Source organism: Myotis myotis, unplaced genomic scaffold (genome assembly GCF_014108235.1).
Source record: "Myotis myotis isolate mMyoMyo1 unplaced genomic scaffold, mMyoMyo1.p scaffold_m19_p_3, whole genome shotgun sequence".
In the NCBI taxonomy this organism is placed as follows: domain Eukaryota; kingdom Metazoa; phylum Chordata; class Mammalia; order Chiroptera; family Vespertilionidae; genus Myotis; species Myotis myotis.
Window position 1 is genome coordinate 96940242 of NW_023416335.1, and position 27166 is coordinate 96967407.

Genomic DNA, 27166 nt, shown 5'->3' on the forward strand with positions numbered 1-27166 from the left:
GAAAAAATAGTACCATTACAGAAAAGATTCAAGCATGTCAAAATGTGGGATCAGGCATTTTTCAAGCAAGATTACTAGCTGCCACTGTAACAGCGGGGAATAGAAAATGCTTTAATTGCGGACAGCAAGGACATTTCAAAATAGAATGTAGGCAACCGAAAAGGACACAAAGTGGTGCCCAAGGGAAAGGCGTGAGCATTCCTTCTCCCAATTCAGATAATGCAGATTTAGCCTCTTTATGTCCCAGATGTCAGAAAGGAAATCATTGGGCTAGTTAATGTAGATCTAAATTTCATAGAAATGGGCAGCCATTAAATCAAGACATAGGGAATGCCCAGCCACAGGGAAACAGCCAGAGGGGCTTCCCCCAGCCCCATTAGAAAAGGGATTTACACCCTTCAAGGCCCACAGTGAATTCCCTCATCCGAGCCACTCCAGGGAGCACAGGCCTAGATCTAATAGTCCAAAGCAATCACTCTGACCCCTGATATGGCTCAGCAAGCTGTTCCTACAGGAATTTGGTGGCCTGTACCACTAGGAACGTCAGGCTTAGTCTTAGGAACAAGTGGAAATATTCTGAAAGTACTGTTTTGCCTGGAGTCATAGATTCAGACTATGAGGGAGAAATCAAGGTAATATTAGAATGCAAACATATTATGCAAATTACTCCAGGACAAAGAATTGCTCAGCTCCTGCTTTTACCTTATATTCAGCAGGGTGAAGCTATAAATAGGAAAAGAGGAACACAAGGATTCGGAAGCTCAGATATATATTGGATACAGGAAATTAGCAAAACCTGTCCCATGATTAATTTAAGAATAGAAGGAGACTGTTTAAAGATTTAGTAGACACTGGAGCGGATGTTAGTGTTTAGTCAAGAATTCTGGCCTCCAGATTGGTCCATGGTAGAAGCTACGGGCTCTATTACTGGAGTTGGAGTTCCTGATGATACTCAACATAGTGCTGCAGTGTTAAGGTGTCAAGATGAGGAAGGACAAACAGGATGGTTTCAGCCCTATATAGTCTCTGGAATTGCAGTCAACTTATGGGGCCGGGATGTTTTAGAAGGTTTACAAGCTTTTATTATTACCAAGAAGGGACAGCAGTTAATACCTCAGATGGGATATCAAGCTTGTCAAGGCTTAGGAAAAGATAATCAGGGCATTAAAGAACCCATTCAAGCCAAAAAAACACAGGAAGACAAGGATTAGGATATCAGCCTTTTTAGGAGTGGTCACTGCTCAGTCTCCTCACCCCCATGCTGATCCTATACAATGGAAAGATGAGAGACCTATATGGGTGGATCAGTGGCCATCAACCAAGGAGAAATTAAGTCATATTCATGAATTAATACATGAACAAGTAGAGGCTGACCATATAGAACCTTCTAATAGTCCTTGGAATACTCCTATATTTACAATACCTAAGAAGGCGACAGGAAAGTGGTGATTGTTACATGATCTTAGAGCGGTTAACGCTACTATGCATGCCAAGGGAGCTTTACAGCCTGGACTCCCAGCACCTTCACAAATACCTCTACATTGATCTCTTATAGTAGTAGATCTTAAGGATTGTTTCTTCACCATTCCCTTGGCACCTCAAGATAAACAAAGATATGCCTTTTCAGTGCCATCTATTAATAATATAGAGCCTATGAAAAGATATCAATGGAAGGTTTTGCCTCAAGGAATGGCCAATAGCCCTACCTTATGTCAAAAATATGTAACTCAAGCCATTCTAAGGGACAAATATCCCCAATGTTATATTATCCATTACATGGGTGACTTGCTGTTAGCAAGTCCATGGGAAGAACAGTTTAGCAATGTTTTCCCAATCAGAAAAGGAACTTCCTAAATGGGGCTTAAAAATTGCTCCAGAAAAGGTACAGAAAGAAATGCCTTTCAAATACCTAGTAACCATAATTGAGAACCAATGTCTTAGGCCTCAAAAGGTGGAAATACGAAAAGATTGCCTTAAAACTTAAATGACTTTCAAAAATTATTAGGGGACATTAATTGATTAAGACCTTATCTAAAAATCTCTACAGGAGAAATGACAAATTTATTTAATATGCTTAGAGGTGATTCTAATCTTTCTTCACCCCGAGTATTGACAAATGAAGCTAGAAAGGAGTTACAAAGAATTGAGCAGGCAATCTCCTCAGCCCAAGTAGCATGGTACTGCCTGAATTACCTTTATTGGGACAAATTAATCCTACTACAAATAGTCCTATTGGAGTCATCTTCCAAAATAAAAACTCTCTTGCTATTATTGAATGGGTCCACCTAGGGCCGTGGTCGGCAAACTGTGGCTTGCGAGCCACATGCGGCTCTTTGGCCCCTTGAGTGTGGCTCTTCCTAAGCCTTAGGAGTACCATAATTAAGTTAATAGCAATGTACCTACCTATATAGTTTAAGTTTAGAAAATTTGGCTCTCAAAAGAAATTTCAATCATTGTACTGTTGATATTTGGCTCTGTTGACTAATGAGTTTGCCGAACACTGACCCAGGGCATCAATCCTCTAAAACTGCGGTTACATATATAGAACTTATGGCTCAGTTGATATCTCAACTTAGAAAGCACTGCAGGAAGCTTAGAGGAGAAGAACCCCAATGCATCTATCTTCCCCCTACTGGGGAGCAATTAGAAATATTATTTCAGACTGATTTAAATTGGCAAATTGAACTAAGTGGATATTCAGGGGAACTTAGTTGTCACCTACTAAAAAACAAATCATTACAATTTTTATATTATACCCCTATTTATATAAAAAAAAAATACTAAGCAGGAACCTATTCCTGGAGCATTAACTGTTTTTACTAATGGATCATCTAATGGTAAAGTTGCTTATCATACAATGAATTCAGACTGAGTCATCCAAACCAGTCATACTTCTGTAAAAAGAATTGAATTAAAAACTAACAAGGCTTCATTGCAGGATTTCTGAGAGCCTCTTAATATAATTTCAAACTCTGCTTATGTTGCAGGCCTGGTGAATAGAATTGAAACTGCTCAATTAAGATGGCTCAGTGACCAAAGTTTATTTATACTATTTAAACAAGTTCAACAGATTGTGCAACAGAGACAGTATCCCTTTTATATTACTCTATCAGGGCTCACAGTGTATTACCTGGCCCATTACCAAACAGAAATGCACATGCTGATCAATTGGTTGCTTTATTAAAACAGGCCGCAAAATCTCATCAGCTTTTACATCAGCCTGCCAAAATGTTGTCTAGACAATTCTCAATCACTTGGCAGCAGGCAAAACAGATTATCAGAGAATGTTCCACTGGCATGTTACATCTGCCTCAAGGGCCTAATATAGGAATTAATCCTCGAGGATTGATAAGGGACCATATCTGGCAAATGGATGTAACACATTATACTCCTTTTGGATGCCTTGGGGCATTGCATGTCTCCTTAGACACCTTTTCAAAAGTCCCATGGGCTACTGCATCTACAGGGGAAACAGAAAAACAGGTTATTAATCATTGCCTAGCTGCTTTTGCCATCATGGTAATTCCAAAAATTATTAAAGCTGATAATGGGCCTACTTACACAAGCTGTCATTTCCAGCAATTTTGTAAAAAGTGGAAAATTCAGCACATTACAGGAATACCATATAATTCCTGAGGACAGGCAAGTATTGAATGCCAACATCAGTGGCTAAAATCCCAACTTGAAAAACAAAAAGGGGTGGGGGGTGATGGAGAAATCACCTGTAAGTAGACTACACCAAGCCTTGATTACTTTACATTTTTTTCACTTGTAATGCTGATGGCCAGACACCCATGGAATTTCACTGGTATGAGAATAAGACAAAGGAAAATGGTCTGGTTAAATGGAAAGATCATGAGTCTGGTTTATGGAAGGGCCCCAACCCCTTGCTAACATTTGGCTGAGGATATGTTTGAGTATTTCCAGAAAATTTCTCCAAGCCCATGTGGATTCCCACAAGAAATATTAAACTTCAACATGGATCCAAGAGAGGAACTGGCCAGATTAATGAGGACCTTGCACCTGGAACCGTACCTTGCAGCTGCAGACAATTGGCTACCCCAGCCACAGACAGCAGCAGCCCCAGGCAACATACTGAAGATAAGGAGTGGGAGGAGAATGAGGCAGGTGATAAACAGCCCAGAGATGACTTGGGGGATGATAAAGAAGATGGTCCAGAAAGCTGAGCGAACTTGTGAGGAGACCGGAACCCCAAGAATGCCTGAGAACATCTTTCTTGCCATGCTAGGAGCCATCAGTTGTGTGGTAATACTACTAGGGACAAAATGGGGAAGTATATTAGATTTATGTTTCCTGACCCTCCATGGGTAAGACCCTTTAAAAGCCCAAATACATTTACCATCACTATTTGCTCCTGGGAGAGGCAAAGAAAATTTAACATTACTAAGACATCCCCCCACTAAAATGAATGGCACCCCACTGAGGAACAATTTTCCCTTTGTGGATTGGAGTCCCTACGGGCCTGCGTATAGTAATAATTGCACCCTGAAATGGAAAGGGACCATATCCTATCTATATGTTAAAGTTACTCACTCCATCTCATGGTATGAAGGAGGATTTGTTGAGAAATTAGCTGCTGCATATTCTCCAATAAAATGATATAGTTTTAACTATAGCTTAGATAATTCCATTTGTACCTTATAGGGAACTCCCAACAAGACAGCATTTGCCACCGCTTGTGTCAATAAAAAATCACCTTCTTGGAGCTTGGGGTAAAGGTAACACCACCCTTAATATTTTAGAATTATAGCAGCATATTGTACAAATATCTCAGGCAAACTTACAAGCTAATTCCTTCTATGACTGGGAGCAATTGAAAAAAGGACATACAAGAATTTAATCCTTTTCACTGGATCTCCTTACATTTGCCATTTAGCATAACCACTATTGCCTGTCTCATTCTTGTTCTTATATGTTTAATTCTTGTCTGCAGATGCAGAATAAAAATCATAAAAAGACCCAAACTCTGCAAGTGGCATATACTCCTTCCCACATCTATTGAGAAATCAATAACGGGTAATTGCTGGAGGCAACGACCAACAGTAATTAATATACAAATGGGAGAAGTCCATCAGAAAGCTGAATGGGGCTTTGATATTCAGCAGGGCTGAAAATCTGCATATTATTACCTGATATTGAATGAATGGCTGAAAACAATCCCCTAATAACCTGATAATCTTTTACTGTTTACCAAACTTTAGCTTTGATATGCCTGTTTGCATTCCTAAAGGGCAAATGTGTATTCTAGTAAATAAAAAGGATATGGGTTTGGATATTCAGTGAGCTTAGTCACTAGAACTAAGTATCCATCTGGCTGCCCCCATAGTTTCTAAATTTATATTTCTTGTCTTGTGTATTAATTTTGCACATCAGCCCTTTCTCCAGGCCTTGAACCCAAACTGCGCGGGTCGTGACTTCATAGCGAGTGCCAGAGGAGCTCTGGTTATCTGTGATATTCTGGATGGTACAGAGCGCTCCATGATCTAGAAAGCTGTTGTTACTTGAATCCTAGTTCTTGTAGAGATTATTAGCTCCACAAAATTAGCTGGGAAAAATCTTATGGTTCCAGAGAGGAGGAAAATAGCCAGGTCTTGCTGAACTCTGTTTCTGGAGCATCCTAATCCTATCTAATAAAAGACAAAAAGGGTAACTGACCATACCTTCGCTATGCTTCCCATTGGCTAATCAGGGCTATATGCAAATTAACTGCCAACAAAGATGGTGGCTAATTTGCATACTGCAGGCAGGGTGGGACAGTGCCAGGTGCCATCTGGGCCCCCGTGTGTGTCCCTGGGTGGCTGGGCTTAGGCGGTGCGATCACATCACCTAAGCCCTGCCCCCAGCCAGGATGACCGTGTGCCGCCTAAGCCCTGTGCGCCTAAGCCCCACCCCCAGCTGGGACCCTTGTGTGCCGCCTAAGCCCCGCTGCCAGATGGGACCCCATGGTGATCCCAGAGCAGGCAAGTGCGGAGGGAGGGTGGCCCCCAGGTGGGCCTGCTCCTGGGATCGCCATGATGATCCCAGAGCAGGAAAGTTCCCCACAGGCAGCACCCAGCAAGGCCTGCCCCCGGTCTCTGCAGTGATCAGGTGATTCATGAGCAGGAAAGTGCAGCCTGCAGGCTGCACCCCACCCTCGCCACAGCTCAAGGGAGAGAAAAACACACAGTGGAGGCCAGGAGCCTGAGAGATCAACACAGAGGGGCACCTGCTCCAAGCCTCCACGGTGTGGCTCAGGGCAGGCCCCCAGCAGACACACACACTCACACATACACACACACACACACAAACACACAGCGCCTGCTCTGAGCCTCCAATGCAACTGGGGGCAGGCCCCCAGCGGACACACACACACACACACACACACACACACACACACACACACGATGCCTACTCTGAGCCTCTGCTGACAGACTGTGGCCATCAGTAGGACATCCACTGAGGGCTCCGGGACTATGAGAGGGGCAGGCTGCGCTGAGGGAACCCCCACCCCCCAGTGCATGAATTTCGTGCACCGGGCCTCTAGTTATATATATTTATGGAGAGAGATAGAGAGATATAGATATAGATATAGATATAGATATAGATATAGATATAGATATAGATATAGATATAGATATAGATATAGATAGATAGACAGATAGATGATAGATAGATAGATGATAGATAGATAGATAGATAGATAGATAGATAGATATAATTGGCTCATGTGATTATGGAGACTGGGAAGTCCCAAGATCTGCAGTCAGCCAGCTTGAGACTCTAGAGAGCCAATGATATAGTTCCCATCCAAGTCCAATTAAGTGGTATAAGTTATAGCTCAAGAAGAGACTATGTTTCAGTTCAAGTTCAAAGGCAAGAAAACACCGATGTCCCAGCTCAAACAGTCAGGCAGGAAGAGTTCTCTTACTTGGGGATGGTCAGCCTTTTTGTTCTATTCAAGCCTTCCACTGGTTAGCTGAGGTCCACTTGTATTATGGAGGGCAAACAGCTTTATTCAGTCTGACTGAAATACTAATCTCATCTAGAAACACCCTCTCAGATACATCCAGAATAATGTTTGATCAAATATCTTGGCACTACATGGCCCTGTCAAGTTGCAACAAAACAACAAAACACACAAAAACAAATGATCACAATCTGATTCTACTGATATCTTTTTCTTATGTTGTTTAAAAAACATTGAAATTATCTGTAATATCCATTCTTCAGGAAGGATTTAAAAGCATCAAAAGCATGGTTTTCTATAAAGCATTGATATTTAGACCTAGAAGAAATCAGAAAATTTTAGTTCAACTCTTTTGTTTTATTTTCACAAAGATAACTGTCTTGGGGTCTCTGAGACAATGAGAGGCCCAGCTAGTCTCTGTCCCCCTGCTGTCAGGCTAGGGTTTCTCCCACAGTTTATAGCACTTCTCCTAAAGTCAAAGAAGGTGTCCTTTGTGGGAGGAAAGGCTTGTTGTCTCCTTCATCTGCTCCTATTCTTTCTCCTCCTTTTCCTACTCTCTATCATCTTCCTATAATTCTTTTCAATTCTCCTGCTTATCTTGCTTCTTTTCCTCTCCTTCCTGTTTCTCTTCTCTTCCTTTCATCACCTCTTCCTCCTCTTCTTTCTCTTTCTCCTCTTCCTGCTGTTGTCTTCTTTTTTTCGTGTGTGGAAAACTTAAGAATTGGAATACAAAGAAAGCAGACTTCCTTACCTTAGGTTTATCCATCTTCAGCCTGAAGGCAAAGATTGTACTGGTCATCTTCTTATCTTTTAAGCCAAGGTCTTACAGATATGACAAATGTATGTGTGCTCCTGAGGACTCGGGACTTCACCTGTAGTGACCTTTGGCATCTCACAAGAAAGATTGCTTGGGGCATTTACTCAGTAAAATTAACATTTGATGAGCACATGCTATATGTTGGGTGTTATATTAAACACTTTAACTCAGTTAGCCAGAGGAGAGAGGTCTGGGAAATTCCATCATAAAACTGCAGTAAACTTTTAGTCACCTCTTCAGCAAGTAGAAAAGAATTATAAACCAGGAACCAAGTGAGAGATAAATGAATGGCTGCAAAATAGTGTGACAAATGCAATGATTGGGGAAGTCTAAGATGTTATGAGGGCTTCTGGGAGGGACTTCTATTCTGACTCAGGAAGGCTTTCTGGAAGAAGTAATTGCTGCATTGAATTTTGAAGTGGGTAGGAGTTAGTGAGTTATAATGGGGTGGCATTTTGGGTGAAGGCTTAAGGAACAACCAGTGCAATGGCCTGAAGATAAGAGGACATATTCAGGACCAAGAAGTGAATCCATGTGGCTGGAATGGAGAGGACTCATTCATCTCCAGAGGTGAGGCTGCAGAGTGATACAGGAATCAGATATGAAGGACTATATGAATCCAAGAAAGGAGTTGAAAGCTCATTCAAAGAATAATGTGGAAAAATCTACTATTTATCAGGAGTTTGAAAAGATCAGATATGAATTTTAGAAAGATCCTTTTGGTTGCAGTGCAGTGAGCAACTAACTGATCCAGGCCAAAACTAGGTGCAAAGATATGAGTTAGGGAACTGAGATTTTTATAGTAGCTAGGGAAAGACATATCTGTGGCTTAGGGGTGAAAAGTAAGGGGAAGTTTGGGGGTGGTAATTGGCTTGGTAATTGAATGACTGTGTGGGCGCATGAGGGAGAGAAATCATAGGTGAGTTTGGAAGTATGAAGAGGGTGAGAAAGAAAATGAGGTGAGTTTAATTTTGGTCCTTTTGAATTTGAAATGCTTGTGATCACCCAACTGAGTCTGTCGAGCAAAAACAGGCAAGCAAAGTTGTCTGTTTATGTACAAGAACTTAATAACTAGTTATTTTATTAAGACAATCTCTGGATAAGGAGATAAAATTCTCTTGACAAAGACATGTGTTATGGATGCTGTTTGAGCTGGGACATCAGTGTTTTCCTGCTTTGGGGGTGTCTCAGCACCCAAAGCAGTCCCCACAGGCCTTAAACTGAACCCAGAGCACTGAGCATGGTGCTGAGGGAGAACCATGAAACATTCAGAGGAGCAAAAGAGGAAGCTGGAGGTACTTTAAATCCCTTCTTTATTATAAATCCACATGAAATTATCCAGAAAGCACCAAGTTACCCATGTAGTATTTGAACAAAATTTGTGATAATCTCAAAGGACACTGTGGTTAAGAACATGGGCTTTTGAACAAATAATTCTGGTTTATAATTTCAGTTATGCCACTTGCTTTGTGACCTTAGGGAGCTCAATCTCAATAAGCCTCAATTTCTTTATCTGCAAATGAGGTAAAACTATGTGGTTAGGTATAAAAATATCTACCTCACCAAATTGGTGTAACGATTAAATGAAATAATGTCTGTAAAGGTTTAGCAAGTTTCAGTTTCTGGCAAATAGTAAGTCTAGTAATTACTGCAGCTGCAATAGTTGCTATTATGAGACATCCAGGCAAGGCAAATATCCTCTTCCCCTCCCATCCCAGCCACACCTATTTACTATGGCAACTAGGGGTAAAAACAACAACAAAGTGCATAGCCACACTTATGCACACAGATGTGCACAGACCATGTGTATACATATTTATTTGTAATAACAGAGGACTTTGTTATTTCTTGCTTTAAAACCAAAGCCATGCTTTTCTATGGAAATATAGAAGATAAATGCATCCTCTTTCTAAGTAATATGCTCATGTAATTACTGCAAAACAGATGGCTGATCTGTAGTAGACAGGTAATTGCTTTAGAAATGGATTTGAAGATGGGAAATGATGATAGAGTGCATTGTTCATATGATAGCGGTTCATTAAGGCAGTTCATGGCTCATTATAATTTTAAAAATCACATTGAAAACAGCATGTTATTTCCACTTTTAAGCTAATAGGAAACCCCTGCTTGCTCTAGTATTGTGCAAAGCTTTGGAAGAAAATGAAACCACTTATTGTGCTACATTTTTCTTCTAAGGAAGGAATTCAGCATTTGAAAAGTCCAATTATCCATCAACATTATTGAACACCAACTATTATTCTTTCATATACCTCTCTTCTTCCCTACTCTGTACTTTCTTTTTCCATTTTGCCCCCATATACTCCAAAGTACCACAAAAATTTAGAAATGAGCACATTTTACACACTTGCTTATGACAGCATAAATTGGAACACCTTTGTACGGAAATTCACTGAGATGCAATATGGCTCTAGCAGCAAAGGCAACTGAGAAATATTAGACTCTATAATTCTCTGTGACTATTTGACTCTCCTAGGCCTCAGGCTTGGCTGACTACCCAGAAAACCAAAATTCTGCCCAAAGATAAACTCCATGCCCCTGGAAGGAGGTTAATGAATGCATAGAGCAGGAGTCCTCAAACTTTTTAAACAGGGGGCCAGTTCACTGTCCCTCAGACCATTGGAGGGCCAGACTATAGTTTAAAAAAAACTATGAACAAATTTCTATGCACACTGCACATATCTTATTTTGAAGTAAAAAACCAAAACGGGAACAAATACAATATTTGTATTTGCATGTGGCCCGCGGGCCGTAGTTTGAGGACCCCTGGTATAGAGTGTGATAAATGCCTGATGTAATCACATTGTTAACTTATGAGTGCATTGTTCTTTCTGGTTGTCTATGTGACTACCCACCATATGGTTTTACTAGTAACCCTCTATAAAAAAGAGGCCCTCCCCTGGGAGGGGTATGGATTCTTCATGGCTGGCCACCACTGGGAGCAGAGGCTTTGCCCGTATATGTAATTTTCTCCTATTAAAGCTCTTAGGAATTTGTGTCAGTTCTTCAGAATCAATCCTGAATTTATACTTTTGGGGCTTTCTCCCAAAAATTGGTGCTGTGAGCAGAATTTCAAAAAACCCACTAAACCTAGGGGCAAAATGGGGTCAAAATAGGCTCTGCTGGAGAAAATCCCAGGTTGGCTAAGTACTCATGCTTTGGACCAGCTGACACAAGCACTGGAGTCTTGGGGACTAGAGTGTGAGTATGAGGATGCCCCGAAAATGTCCACCAGATAGCAGAGTTATGGGAGAGGCTGAATAGAGATAAAGAAAGTAAAGATGGTAAGGTTATGTATGGTGGCTGCTGTAGCCTGGTTCCTCCTTGTGCTTGGAAGTTTTCTTGGGAAGAGTCATTAGCACTGGCCACTTGGAATCACTGTTTGGAGGAGGACCTTCAATTAGAAAGGGAAATCTGCCTGGCATAGGAGGCTACTACTGAAGGGCTCTCACAACATCTGCATGAGAGTGATGAGAAGGTAGAAACCTTAGCGTGCAGAGTAGCAAAACTGAAAGGAAAGCAAGTACAGTGTTGCTGGGTTTGGGCAGTCATGGTCAGGGCAAATTGGGAACACAAAACTTGGGACCCCATGAAGGATTCATCCCTCTCTTCCCTCCCATCAGAGGAGGAGGAGGGGACATGATAGAGATACTGGACTTACAAGTATGACTGATAATGATCACAGAGATTAAGACAGAACAGCCACAGCCGCAGCGAGTGAACCTGGCACCAGAAGGGTGTCAGTTCACTTCCATAAGGGAATATACAGGTATAGGCAGAGAGGGAAGGAGTCTGTAGCAGGCTGGATGCTGCACTTGTGGGATTCAGGTGCTGAAGGCGTCCTCCTAACAGGGGAAGAAATGTTTAAATTAGCATTGGTTACCACATGACCAACTCTGAGACAGCACCTCTATGGAGCTTTGAACAAAGAACAGGTAGTATCCATGCTGGCATGGATACAGGGGGCATGCCAGGGAGCTTGGATGAATGTGGGCAATCTTCCATCCTCCCCAACCTTATGGCAGACCATAGAAAAGCAACAAGAATTGATCAGAGAGCTAGGAAACAAAAATGCTATTTATGTGCAGCATTCCTGGGGGCCTGATAATAAGCTATTTTCCTCTTGTATGAAAGATATTTTACTACAGTCTTCCCCTGACTGTATACTACAGGACCCCTGGTGTCGATTCTGAACCCTATGGTTAGACTGCTGGTGGATCAAGTAGGCCAAGCTATTGCAGACTTAGAGAACCAGAAGAAGACAGTTGCCTTCTGGCAATCAGCAAGAAGGATGGGAAGTGTGGAGAAAAGGGCCCAATCAGGGTCTCCCACTGACAATTGTGTTTGATTTAATGAAAGAAGGCATGCCATTAGCGAGAACTGACAAACAGCTAAATGCTGTTTTGGTACAATTATGGCAGAAATTAAAGCCTGAACAGCAGTTTCAGAAGCTGCCACCTAAGAAAGGTCCTCACATGAACCAGAACCAGGTGACTCCATCTGCTTCTCTGTCTGCTGCCCTTTCATGGGAGGAGTCTGAGCAGCTGTACTAGGGAAATGGTGGATATCCCTCCTAAGGATGGTGCAGAGAGGTTGGAGGCCCCAGGTAGAGTTAACCATCCATTGGACATTAAACAATAAACAGCGGGTCTTGGCTCTAGTAGATACTGGAGCCGGATGCACACTGATCTATGGTAGTATTCATAAGTGTACCAGCTATGTTAACTGCTATAGATGGCTAAGGGGGTAGTTTCATAAAGGTGAAGCAAGTCTCACTCTTCATGTAGATTGGTTGATTGCCCTTGATGTCCTATTTGGTGTTCATTTTGCCCCTACTTGAGTATATATTGGGCATTGATGTCTTAGCTCAATTAGGCCAAATATTCACAATAGGAGAGTTCCATTTGAGAATATGAGCAATCAAGCCCATGCTCTAGGGGAAAAGTGAAATGAACACCTGTGAAGCTCCCTGAACCTAGGTGGGTAATATCCCTGAGACAATATTGATTTCCTGGGGGCCATGCAGAGATGACCTATATGATTAAAGAGCTATATAGAGTGGGCAGAATCCATCCCACCCATAGTTCTTTGAACATCCCTATGTGGTCATTCTGTAAACCAGACAGATCTTGGCAGATGACTGTGGACTACCGGCAGTGGCATAATAAAATAGTACCCCCCAAATCTATGCTGCACTTCCTAATACTGCTCAATTATTGAATGAAGTCAGTGAGTCTCTGGGGACATATCACTTTTTATTAGATCTTGATAATGCCTTCTTCAGTATTTCCATAGACTCTCAAAGCAAAGACCAGCTGGAATGAAGAATACTGGATGTTTTAGGTGCTACCACTAGGCATAGCCTCACCATCTGTCATGGTTTAGTAGTGAAAAAGACTACACGGAAAGGTGTGTGTTAGGGGGTGGCATTACATCATTGCATTGATGACACTATGTTAACTGGCCATGTGCTTGCTATTTTACCATTAGGTGTTGGAGAGTCTTCTGGAGCACATAGAAGGACACCTTAGTCTGCAGCATGTAGAATGCATCATGAAAGCCTCCCGAGTGACACTAAGGGCACAATACCCCATTGCTGGAGGATCAGGAATTGGCCAAACCCTGATCCAGGGTGGCCCAGTCCACTACCCTGCACAAGTGGTATGCCTACCTGCAGCAATGATGTGCTCTATTCACCAGTCCACTTGGTGCTGAGCTGCATGCCATCCTGGGCCCAGTCACATATGAAATGCCTGTGGACACTGACATGGGTTTGTGGACACATCCACCACTAGAGTCTTGTATTAAAGAAGGTCAGGCACCAATCCCTGTGACTGCTTGGTGCACTGGTGGGTCTGCTAAGAGCAACCCACCCCACTGAACTGCAGTGGCCATACTGCTTAGTACAGACATATATGGCAGGATGGAGGAAGCCAGCAAAGCAGTCCATTGGCAGAGCTGGGAGTGCCTTGGATGGCACTAGTGGATGAACCGAACTCTATCACTCTGGTGACTGACAGTTGGGTTGTCTACAAAGGCCTCACTTGGTGGATAGGACAATGGAAAGAGGACAACTGGGAAGTTCATCACTGCCAATTATGGAGAGTTGAAATGTGGGATGAGATTTTGGAACAGACAAGTGTACCATGTACTGGCCCACAGAGTTCCATCCCCTCCAGGGAATCAGGAGGTGGATCAGCTGGCCCAGATCTGATACATTGAGGAAAGCAGTGACTCTCAAGAAGTGGCTTGCTGGCTACATAGAGAAACTGGACACAAGGGGTACATGCTCTTTGGGAAATTGTGAAACAAATGGGTATGAACCTCACCCATACCCACGTTGAGGAGGCCTGCCGGGAATGTACCTTGTTCTCTCCATTGCGAGAGATAATTGCCATGGCATCTTGGATAGATAGCAAGAGCAGGAGCTCCAGCCATGAAATGGCAGGTAGAGCAGCACATCAGATCCTTGCCACTGTCTGAAAACTGCCTATAACATTGATGTGCATTGATACAGCCATTGTCCTGTAGCAAGCATATCCTAGTGAGAAAACAACCCAGAAGACTACCATGCAGGGACTAGGCAATTGTGTGCTATGTAGAGATGGCCCACAGACATCGACAGTGAACAAGGGACTCATTTAATTGGTCACCCGATACAGGAATGAGCCACTGAGAACAATATAATGTTGCACATCCATCTGCCCTATAATCCTAAAGCCGCTGGATTGATTGAGAAGATGAATGGACTGTTGAAACAGGCTCTGTGCAGAAAAACCCACTCTTTAAAGAGATGGTCACATAGGTTGCCAGAAGCTCTGGTGCTCTGATGGAACTCAACAGCTACTCCAGACAAGCACGTCCTAGTCCATAGTCTCTCTCTCTCTCTTTTAAAATATATTTTTATTGATTTCACAGAAGAAGGGAGAGGGAGAGAGAGTTAGAAACATCAATGATGAGAGAGAATCACTGATTGGCTGCCTCCTCCACGTCCCCTACTGGGGATCGAGTCTGCAACCTGGGCATGTGCCCTTGACTGAAATCGAACCTGGAACCCTTCAGTCTGTAGGCTGACACTCTATCTGCTGAGCCAAACCAGCTAGGGCTAGTGCACATTATCTCTTAACCAGCAGACCATTGACAACGTTGAGGATTTAGCTGGAGAGTTTGACTGCTGAATGGACTCCACAACTGGGACCATGTAATGCCATATTGTTGATGGTTCCACATGACCAAGGGCCAGGTACCAGTCATCTATGAGTATATTAGGTATGGCAGATTTACCCCCAGATGGATTGGGCTCATTGGAGCCTAAGGGGAGGGACAAAATCTTAACTTGCAGGTAACTCCTTGGTTATTTCCAACACTCCCTTGTTGGCTGGTGGTGCAGAGCCCATCAGATCAGTGACTAAGAAAAAGCATGTCCTTTGTGGCGATTTGGAGTATTATCATTCTTTCCCTTACATTAATGCCACCAACTGCTCCATCCCTGGCTGGTAACTTGGTGTAATATTGAGAACCAAAGCAGAAACCACTCCCAGTCATGGTTTACCATTGCTGGTGCCTGTAACTTCTTTGCCTTTTTGGCCATTTCATGAAAGGTGACCTATTTGCCACCTAGGCCCACTCGTTGGCATTAATCCAAAATGAGGGTGACTGCTGGGTCTGTAGAGAAATGTCCTCTTCTGTAGCCAAAGGACTCCAATGGAAGACTCATTCCACCAACCTTTCTGCCTGATGTGTGTTTGCTGGCTGTAGGCCTGCAGTGATCACTATGGATTTCCCTCTGTCCTGTAATGAAACCACTGCTCCCCGCCCCCCCCCCCCCTTTCATGAAATAAGATTCTTAGTACTATTATCTATCCCCTCATGTGGGAAGAGTTTAATTATCCCCATCCAGTCCTGTACCCTAGAATTTAGGATGTCAGGGTGGTGATCCCCAGTTACTGTAGTTCTTGCCCATCGTACCTCCTACTGCATTGCTACTTATAATGGAAGTCACTTTATGGGTACTTCAGCCCCTGTTGATTGATTAGTATAACCTTAAATGCTACTCAGTGGCTTCAGTACCAAACACCTAATAGAACTGGAGCCTACCCAGTGCCTGCAGCGTAGCTGTGGACATGTGGCACTTATGACTGGCCCTACCTGCCATACAATTAAACAGGTATATGTATTCTAGGATGGCCCCCGTACTATCTGGTTACATCCGGAAGACTCTGAACACACCCCCTCCCTATCCCCCAGCTAATTGCCTGCCATCTCTACACTCTGGGGGAGATATAAACATGTAGAATGGTAGAAGTATCCTTTATCATTTTTCTCTCCACCTGAAGTCACTGCAGTCTAGAATGGCAGATCATTGTATTAGCTAATCATACTGCCCAAGCTCTTAATAGTTCTAAGTATGCTATAGATTTTTTAGATCAAGAAACTATTCAAGTGAGAAAAGCAGTGTTGCAGAACCACATGGCTTTAGATATGTTTACTGTTGCCCAGGGAAGAACTTGCACTCTTATACATACTGATTGTTGAGTATATATTCCTGATAATCATCATAACATATCCTTTGCTCTGACCCAGATGACTAACCAAATCTCAACTATTCAGCAATTAGGAAGTGATCCTATTTCCCCCTTCTTTTAATTTCTCTTTATTGTTGAAAGTATAACAGATGTCCCCTTTGTTTTTGTTTGTTTGTTTGTTTTCCCATTGACCTCCTCCACCCCACTTGGTTTCATTCTATATCACTACCATGGAAGGGGGCTCTGATAGGCATTATTGTTGTTTATTTGTTAATTATGCTGGGCACCTGTGGTATATAGGGTTGCTGTTCCATCCAACTCCAAACCATTATGGGTCTGAGGGAATTTGTGAAAGATTGGCATGTGAAATGTAGGGATCCAAATTACATCTGGGGTGGAGAGTAGGGGAACTCATTAGAGATGCTATATGGTTCTAGCAGCAAAAGCATCTGGGAAATGTCAAACTCTTAAATCTTTGTAGCCTCAGTCTTGACTGACTACACAGAAAACCAGAATGCTGCCCAAAGGTAAATGTCATGCCCCCAGGAAGGAGGTTAATGAATGTATAGCGTGTGATAACTCCCAGAAGTTATCTGTTAACTTAGGAATGTATTGTTCTTCCTGGTGGTGTATATGACTATCCACCATTTGGTTTTACTATTAGCCCCCTATAAAAGAGACCCTGTCCTGGGAGGAGTGTGGATTCTTCCTGGCTGGTCACTACTGGAAGCAACTGCTTTGCTCTTGTATGTAAGTTTCTCCTATTAAAGCTCTTATGAATTTGAATAAGGATCTGTGTCAGTTCTTCAGAATCAATCCTGAATTAAGGCTTTCCCCCAATACCTTTAGAGAAAGCAATATATCTCCGTAAGTCAAGTACAAAAGTAGTATTTCATTGATCCAGCATTCTCACTCCCTTGAAAATATATCTGAAGAAAATAATTCAGTGGAAGAAAAAAAAACTATTTGTATAAAGATATTTATTATAGCATCTACAATAATACAAAAACTAAAAATAAATTGTCTAATATTATATTGTTACAGAATTTACCAGGTGACCGAAGAACACACAGGAGTACTTGGAGACACAGGAAAAACCCATTTATTTTCAGATGTTTCACATGTACTGGTACAGTGACTCAGGGAACTCTGTTTCTCTCCAAATCCTGAGCAAGCCATTATGGAGGAAGCTTTCCCTCTATATCAGCGGTTCTCAACCTGTGGGTCGCGACCCCTTTGGGGGTCAAACGACCCTTTCACAGGGGTTGCCTAAATACATCCTGCATATCAGATATTTACATTATGATTCATAACAGTAGCAAAATTACAGTTATGAAGTAGCAACGAAAATAATTTTATGGTTAGGGGTCACCACAACATGAGGAACTGTATTAAAGGGTCGCGGCATTAGGAAGGTTGAGAACCACTGCATACTCTTTGGTTTCTTTGTCCCCCAAATATGAGATGGGACTTCTGGACCTTTCGAGGGCTTTGCAAAAAGCCCGGTGTGTTGGGGCGGGGGCTGTGAGACCACATCTAAAAGCCTGGCCTGGCCCAAGTGCTGATAACTCCGTCTGGGGGTTGTGTATTGTTCATGGTTTATGGCCTCTTTAAAATGGGAGTAGTACTTAGGTAAACAGGTCTTGGAGGACCAGATAATTAAAGAAGGGGCAATGACTAGACTATTGGCTAACAAGAATGTGCATTAGGTTACTGGCACAAATTCAGATTGCTAGTCCCCCCAAAAATGTCTCATTTTCCCAATCAAAATGATAATAATGACAATCCTGTATTAATTCTACATACTATTATATAGTTATTCACAATATTTGCAAATTACCCTTAGAAATCTGAACAAAATTAATAATCTTTTAGATAAAATAGTTTGCAAGAATTTACTTGTTCTAGGTTTACAGCTATATGAAGATTAAACATTTTATATAAAAATGACAAAGAAAGAGAAAACAAAAATTAAAATAGTGTGTTAGGAGAGTGGAATATTTTTTCCAATATTTAAAATTTATTTTAAAATATTTAAAAATTAAAAGCACAAAGAATTGTTCTGTATGTGGTTAAAATCCAAGATAGCATCTTGCAAGTACAGCAAATAAAAAAAGCTTTTCTATCTTTAGAATTCAAGAAATATTGAGAGAAGTAAATAGTTCCATTTCTTGGTGTTTTATCTCCCTTGTTTTCTATTGTGAGAGGCATTTACAAGTATATTGAGTTCCTATTGCTTATGAATTCAACTGCTGCTGCTTTTTCTACAAATAGTCTTAATCCTTTGTTTGGCTGTCATAGTAGCTACCACAGGAATTATGATGCTGCCAATAGAGAATTCAAGAGCTAAAATGAAAAGGTTTTTAAGATGCCAGTACACATTTCCCCTTTTTTTAGAGATTGAAAAAAATATATAAATATCCATATACAAATTTATAATACTTATAAATTAATATCCATATACAAATTTATAATACTTATAAATCAATATTATAAATATAACATTTTATGTTATATATAAAATCTATTAAACTCTAGCCTTATTCAAAGCAGGGACAATAAAGTTTATTTAATCTGAAAACGTGGTCCCTGTGCTATCTTAATTATTTTAAAATAAAATAAATATATTTACCAGTGTATTTGGCTAGGAATGAAGAGAAAAATGCTAGCTTTCCTGGGGGGAGCTTTCCAGTTTACTCATGCCCATGCCAGGATTTTAGTTTTCCTTTCAACTTTGTAGACTCCATTTTTTAATCACTTGGGATAGTTTCCCAAATCAGTGTCAAGTGGATGGAAGTTTTTATTGTCTACTTTCACTAATATTATATTATTATTGTTTTAGTATGATTAAATTTGAAATGACTCAAATTACTTATACCAATTGATTTTAATACTGTGAGAGAATAACTATATCTCTAAATGATAGAGTTTTATTCAGGTTTGAAGTTGTAAGGAATATGTTTGCTAGAGATGCCTGGGTTGCATAATGGGAAAGAGTGCATGTGTGACTTTCTGGAACTCCTTACCAACCATCTGCTACAAATTCAAAGGTATAATTCCAAAGTTATTTTTCTTAAGACTCAGAATCTAAAGAACATTATTAGAAAGCCCTATTAGAGATAGAAAGCAAAAATGAAATAACCCAACAAGCAATGGTTTTCCTGCTTGTATATTATTCTACTCAACCGCACTCTAGACAAAAATTACTGATGACAAAAACAGATCTCTCAAAAAGGTCTGCATCAAAGTCAGAGTTTGCCTAGAGGGGAAGTATTCTTCATTGACAGCCACCTGAGTTTTGACTAGATAGTGCAAAATATTGCCTCAGTTCCCATGGAGGTTTGGCTAATAGGTACCAATAATGATTTCATGAAGACCTTTGAATGGGTGCAACCACATACATGTGTATATGTGTATATATGTATACTAGAGGCCCGGTGCACGAAATTTGTGCACGGGTAGGGTCTCTAGGCTGGGCTGGCAATCAGGGCCGATAGAAGCCTTCTGGCTGCCAGCTGGAGCCTCCCTTCCCCTGCAGCTGACTGCTGGCCAGGGCCTTCCTTCGTTCTGTGCCGCCCCCTGGTGGTCAGCGCATGTCATAGTGAGTGGTCAAACTCCTGAGAGGACACTTTGCATATTAGCCTTTTATATATATAGATGTGCGTGTTCATATATGTATATATGCCAAGTATGTGCATATGCATGTAACTTTTTAATTCCATTTGCCAAATGAATTTTTTTTCAAATCTTTTTTTAAAAATATATTTTATTGATTTTTTACAGAGAGGAAGGGAGAGGGATTGAGAGTTAGAAACATCGATGTGAGAGAAACATCAAATGGCTGCCTCCTGCACACCCCCGACTGGGGATGTTTCTGCAACCAAGGTACATGCCCTTGACTGGAATCGAACCCGGTACCCTCAGCTACAGGCTGAAACTCTATCCACTGAGCCAAACCGGTCAGGGCAATTTTTTTTATTATATTACCACCCTTACTGCAAAGGCTACTGACAAAATTTAACACCAAAATCAATGTTATTTTGATATTTTTTCTTTTCTTTTTTTTTTTTTAACTCCCCTACTATGACTGTATTATTGTCAATCTCTTTCTTAAAGTCCTCTAGAAGTATTTTTTATATATTTAGGCCCTCCTATATTGGGTGCATATATGTTTACCAGGGTTATATATCCTCTTGTTGGGTCAATCCCTTTAGTATTATGTAGTGACCTTAGTTGTCTCTTGTGATGACTTTCATTTTAAAGTCTATTTTGTTGGATATGAATATTGTTACCCCAGCTTATTTTTTCATTTCCATTTGCATGGAAAAATTTTTTCCATCCCTTTACTCTCATCCTGTATGAGTCTTTTTTTTCTGAGGTGGGTCTCTTGTAGACAGCATATAGTTGAGTGATGTTTTTGTGTCCATGCATTTACCTTATGCCTTTTGATTGGAGCATTTAATCCATTTACATTTAAGGTTATCATTGATAGGTTCTTATTTATTGCCATTTTAATTCTTCATGCCTACGTTTTTCTGTTTCTTCTTCTCATTACACAGTCCCTTTACCATTTCTTGTAATGCTGGCTTGGTGGTGATGTATTCCTTTATTTATTTATTTATTTGTCTAGGAAGCTCTTTATTTGACCTTATATTTTGAATGATAGCCTTGCTGGATATAGCAATCTTGGTTTAAGATCCTTGCTTTTTGTTACTTTGAGTACATCATGTCATTTCCTTCTGGCATGTAGAGTTTCTGATAAACCGTGTGTCAGCCTTTTGGGAGCTCCTTTGTAGGTAAGAAATTGCTTTTCTCTTGATGAATTTAAGGTTCTCTCTTTGTCTTTAATTTTTGGCATTTTAATTGTGATGTGTCTGGGCATGAGCCTATTTGGATTCTTCTTGCTTGGGGTTCTGTGTGCTTCCTAAACTTGTGTGACTTTTTCCTTCACCAGGGTAGGGAAGTTTTCTGCCATTATTTCTTCAAACATGTCCTCTATTCTTTCACCTTTTTTGCTTCTTCTGGCATACCTGATATGTGAATATAGTTACGTTTCATGTTGTCCCACAGCTCCCTTAATCAGTCTTCCTGTTTTTTTAATTTTTTTTTCTTTCTGGTTCTGGAATTACCCTGTCTCCTAAATCACTGATCCAACCTTCAGTTTCCCCTAATCTGCTATGTATTCTTTCCAATGTGTTGTTTATTTGTGCTATGTCATTCTTTATTTCTATTTTCATAGTTACCATATCTTTTCTCATGTTGTTGAGCATCTTTATCATCATTTATCCTGAACACTATGTCAGATAAATTTCTTACCTCCATTTCATTTATTTCTTCTTCTGGATAATTATCTTGTTCTTTCATTTGGGGGTTGTTTCTTTGTCTCCTCTCTTTTGGTGCATGTTTGGGTTTGTGACTATGTATTAGGTAAATCTGCTAAGCCTCTCAATCTCCAGTGCAGGACAGTGTCAAACACTGTTTCTGAATAATTAGTTCAGGCAAAGACTCAAAGCCTCCAGAGACCACCTCTGCTGGCAGACTGATTGGATTCAGTCTTGAGTAGCCCTCAGGCAATTGTCCACAGGTGTGATAAGAATTTTTCCAACAGGGTGGGGCAACTGCTACCTCCTTGAGGCTAAGTGTTATTCTCAGTCTCTTAATGGGTCTCAGAAACTTCTCACCATGGGGTAAGATATTTTCCAATAGGATGGGTCAACTGTCTTCTCCCCAGGCAAAACTGCCTAGATAGCAATTGTCTGTATGAGAAAGATGACCTCTGCAGCATGAAGGAATGACAGCACAGGAAACTGGGGTGCCTGCCTTCTGAGCTCTAATCCCAGAGCCCCAACCCTGGCCTCTACTCACACAGCTCCAGTTCACTCTGCCCTCCCTCTGCTAGAGCACAAGGTGAGTGACTGCACAGGGAATTTTGTGCATTGGCCCTTTAAGAGGGTGCTTGCATTTCCAGCCTTCTCTCTCTGGCAGACAGCACCCCCACTGCTTTTAACAGCCAGATGTTATGTTGGTACCCTTCCCAGTTCTGGTGCTCTCTGCTGGGGGCCCAGGTTGAGGATTATACTCCAGAGTTCTCAGTGGTAACCCCCTGAACCTGAGATATCTCTCTGGAACTTCAGCTGCTGTTTGTGGGAGCTCAGCAAGTCTTTTTGCAACTCCACCCCTCTAAGTGGTCTCCATTTTCCATCATCTGTCAGTGATCAGGGTTCTCTTCAGCTAGTATTCAGTTGATTATTCAGGGAGATTTTTTGTATTTTAATTATAATTCCAGTTTGGTCTTGGGAGCATGTCTGTGCAGCATCCACTTACTACTTTGGCATTTTATTATTTTTTATTTTCTATTTTTTTTATTATTTTTAAAAATATATTTTATTGATTTTTTACAGAGAGGAAGGGAGAGAGATAGAGAGTCAGAAACATCGATGAGAGAGAAACATCGACCAGCCGCCTCCTGCACATCCCCCACTGGGGATGTGCCCGCAACCCAGGTACATGCCCTTGACTGGAATCGAACCTGGGACCTTTCAGTCCGCAGGCCGACGCTCTATCCACTGAGCCAAACCGGTTTCGGCTACTTTGGCATTTTAAATCTTATTTTGATACTTTTTCAAAAGTAAAAATGCATATTAATATTGGGAACATTAAAGATATTAATCTATTGGAGTTCCAAAATGGTGTAAGAATAAGTGGCTGCTACACTGACATTCTCCCAGGACCTAACTGGAATTACAACTAAAATAGAGAAAAACCATCCTGAATAATGAACTGAAGACTAGCTGGAGAGAGCCCTGATAATTGAGGACTGAAAGTGGAAACTACATAGACACTGGTAGGAAGTGCAGAGGCACAAGGGAGCTGGCCAGGCTCCCACAGGCAGCACTAAAGTTCAGGAGGGATATCTCAGTTATGGGGGGTTCCCACTGAGAATTATGTGGTTTAAATCCCAGGCCAGAGCACCAGAACTGAGAAAAATGCCCACATACCATCTGCCTGCGAAAAGCAGTGGGGTTTCTGCCCATCAGCGTGAGACAGCTGGAAATGCAGGCACACTTTTAAAGGACCAATGAACAAACTTTCTTGTGTAGCCACTCACCTTGGGCTCCAGCAGAGGGAGGGAAGAGTAACTAGAGCTATAGGAGGAAAATCCAGGCTTGGATGCTCTTGGTTTACAGCTCAGAAGGCAGCTACCCCGGGTTCTTGTGCCAAGCCATTCCTTCATAATGGAGAGGACATCTTTCTCCAGCAGACATTTACCATCCAGGAAACTTTTTCCTAAGAGGGGAAGCAATTGCCCTCCTGGTGATAAGCCTATTGCCCCACCCTGTGGAGTCTACACCTTGCTGTGGTCGATAGCCTGAGACTAATTAAGACTTAGAATAACAATGAGTGCAGGTGGAAGTGAATCTCTGGAAGCTTTAAGTCTTTGCCTGATCTTCTGGGCCCAGTGCTAAGAAAAGCAGACCTTGGTGCATATCTTGGTCCTTCCCAAAGGAACCCAGCCCCAGCAGAGGGAGACACAAGCTGTGGATTGCTGATAGCTCCAAACAGTACTCTGGACCAGTGACAATGAGCATCTGACACTGTCCTGAACCAGAGACTGAGAGTTAAAGCAGATCTACCTAACATACAGACACAAACCCAAAAAGGCAGTCGGAATGAGGAAACTAAAAAATAAACCCCAAATGAAAGAACAAGAGAATTCTCCAGAAGAAGAGCTAAATTAAAGAAGATAAGAAATTTATCAGACATAGAGTTGAGAATAATGGTTAAAAGGATGTTCAACAGCATAAGAAAAGATATAGTATCTCTGAAAAAAGACCAGTCAGAAATGGAGAATGACATAGCACTAATAAAGAACGCATTGGAAGGAATACATGCAGATTAAGGGAAGCTGAGGATCAAATCAATAAATTAGAAGACAGGGTAGAAAAAAATCACTCAATCAGAGAAACCAAAAGAAAAATTAAATTAAACACAGGAGGATAGCTTAAGGGAGCTGTGGTTCAAAATGAAGCATACCACTATACACAATATTGGAGTACCAGAAGATGAGGAAAGTGAGCAAGGGATAGAGAACCTGTTTGAAGAAATAATGGCAGAAAACTTCCCTAACCTAGTGAAGGAAAAAGTGACACAAGTTCAGGAGGCACAAAGAGTCCCAAGTAAAAAGAATCCAAAGAAACCCACACCCAGACATCATAATTAAAATGCCAATAATTAAAGACAAAGAAAGAATCTTAAATGCAGTGAGAGGAAAGCAATTTATTAGCTACAAAGGAACTCCCATATAGCTATCAGCTGATTCCTCATCAGAAACTTTACAAGCCAGAAGTGAATGACATGAAATATTCAAGGTAATGAAAAGCAAGGAAGTTAAACCAAGATTACTATATCCAGCAACATTAACATTCAAAATGGAGGGTGAAGTAAAGAGAGTCCAAGGCAAGAAAAAGTCTAAAGGAGTTTATCACCACCAAAACAGAATTTTAAGAAATGCTAAAGGAACTATTGTAATGAGAAGAAAAAATAGAGAAAGAGAGAGAATCATAGGCATAATGAATTAAAATGGCAGTAAATAAGTTATTAATAATCTTAAATGTAAATGGATTCAATGCTCCATTAAAAAGGCATAGTGTAGCTGAATAATTATAAAAACATGACCCAAATATATGCTGTCTACAAGAGACCCACCTCAGAATTCACCCAGAAAAAGAGTGATGGGATGGGGGAAAAATGTCCATGCAAATGGAAACAAACAAACAAAAAAAAACCCTTGGGTTTGCAATAGTCATATTTGACAAAATGGACTTCAAAATAAAGGCCATCACAAGAAAGGTCACTACATAATACTAAAAGGATCAATTCAACAAGAGGATATAACTCTGGTAAACATATGCACCCAGTATAGGAGCACCTACTATATAAAGAAATTTCTAGAGGACTTTAATGGAGAGATTGATAGCAATACAGTAATGGTAGGGGACTTTAACACGCATCTGACATCACTGGATAGATTTCCCAGACAGAAAATCAACAAAGAAACAGTGATTCTAAATGACACACTGGATTAGCTGGATTTAATTGACATTTACAGAACATTTCACCCCCAAACTGTACAATGTACAGTCTTCTCAAGTGCACAGGCATCATTCTAAAAGATATACCACATGTAAGGACACAAAACAAGTCACTACAAGGTCAAGATCCTAGATATGATTGAAATCACATCAAGCATCTTCTCAGATCACAATGGCATGAACTTAGAAATCAACTACTGAAAAACTCTCAAAAACATTGAAACACATGGAGGTTAAATAGCATGTTATTAAAAAAATGAATGCATTACCAATGAGATCAAGAAAAATATCAAAAACTTCCTGGAAACAAATGAAAATGAACACACAACAAACCAAAATTAATGGGACAAAGTGAAAGAAGTCCTAGAGGGAAGTTCATAGCACTACAAGCCTACTTAAAAGACAAAACAAAATAACAAGAAAAATTATTAATAAACAATTTATACCAACAACTTAGACAATTACAAAGAGAATAACAAGAAAAGCCCAGAGCAAGTAATAGGAAGGAAATAATAAATATCAGAGCAAAAATAAATGACATAGAGACTGAAAAACCAATACAAAAGATCAATGAAACCAAGGGTTTGTCCTTTGAAAAGATAAACAAGACTGATAAACATTTAGCAAGACTCATGAAGAAACAAGAGAGAGGTCCAAAATAAATAAAATCAGAAATGAAAGCCATGAAGTAACAACTGACACCTCAGATATACAAAGAATTGTAAGAAAAATACTATGAACAACTATATGCCAAGAAGTTGATCAATGTGGATGAAATGGACAGATTCCTAGAAAAATGCAATCTTTCAAAGCTGAATCAGGAAGAATCATAAAAATTGGAAAGGCCAATAACAACTGATTAAATAGAAGTAGTAACCAAAAAAAAAAAAAAAAAATCTCAGCAAACAAAAGGGCTGATATGGACAGCTCCACAGAGGAGTTTTACAAAGAAGAACTAACACCAATCTTCGTCAAACTATTAAAAAAAACATTCAAAGAAGAACTAACACCAATCTTCGTCAAACTATTAAAAAAAAAATTCAAGAGAAAAGAACACTTCCAACCTCTTTTCAGGAGGCCAGCATTATCCTAATTCCAAAACCAGATAAAGGCACTACAATGAAAGAGAATTACAGGCCAATATCCCTGATGAACATAGATGATAAAATCCTTAACAAAGTATTAGCAAATCACACCCAGCAATACATTAAAAAGACCATACACCAGTGATGGCGAACCCTTTGAGTTCGGCATGTTAGCATTTTGAAAAACCCTAACTTAGCTCTGGTGTCGTGTCACATATAGAAATTTTTTGATATTTACAACCATAGTAAAACAAATATTTATATTTTTGATATTTATTTTATATATTTAAATGACATTTAACAAAGAAAAATCAACCAAAAAAATGAGTTTGTGTGTCACCTCTGACATGCGTGTCATAGGTTTGCCATCACTGCCATACACCATTATCAAGTGAGATTTATTCCAGGATGCAAGGCTGGTGCAACATTTGCAAATCAAAAAATGTGATACATTACATAAACCAATTGCAACACAAAAATCACATGATCATATCAATAGATGCAGAAAAATCATTCGACAAAATCCAGCACGCTTTTTGATAAAACTCTCAGAAAAGTGGAAATAGAGTGCGTATACCTCAACATAATAAAGTCCATATATGACAACCCTACAACCAACCTCATACTCAATGGGAAAAAACTAAAACCATTTCCTTTAAAGA

At 40.5% G+C, this 27166-nt stretch overlaps 2 protein-coding genes across 2 annotated transcripts in view; both read left to right on the forward strand.

Annotated features, from left to right (window-relative positions):
* The first annotated feature begins 860 nt into the window (after positions 1-860).
* LOC118650503 (endogenous retrovirus group K member 7 Pro protein-like) lies at positions 861-1211 on the forward strand. The gene has a single exon (XM_036298930.1). It carries the CDS (start codon positions 861-863, stop codon positions 1209-1211), a length of 351 nt encoding a protein of 116 aa, XP_036154823.1.
* Positions 1212-12166: 10955 nt separating this feature from the next.
* The window catches only part of LOC118650504 (nuclear envelope integral membrane protein 2-like), an 81469-nt gene continuing 66469 nt past the window's right edge, over positions 12167-27166 (forward strand). Inside the window, 2 exon segments of the mRNA XM_036298931.1 lie at positions 12167-12292; positions 13293-13463. Of these exon segments, the coding sequence (XP_036154824.1) occupies positions 12167-12292; positions 13293-13463 (297 nt within the window).

Excerpts from the sequence above, each read along its gene's own strand:
- LOC118650503 (XM_036298930.1), top strand. The coding sequence starts at position 861 with ATGTTAGTGTTTAGTCAAGAATTCTGGCCTCCAGATTGGTCCATGGTA.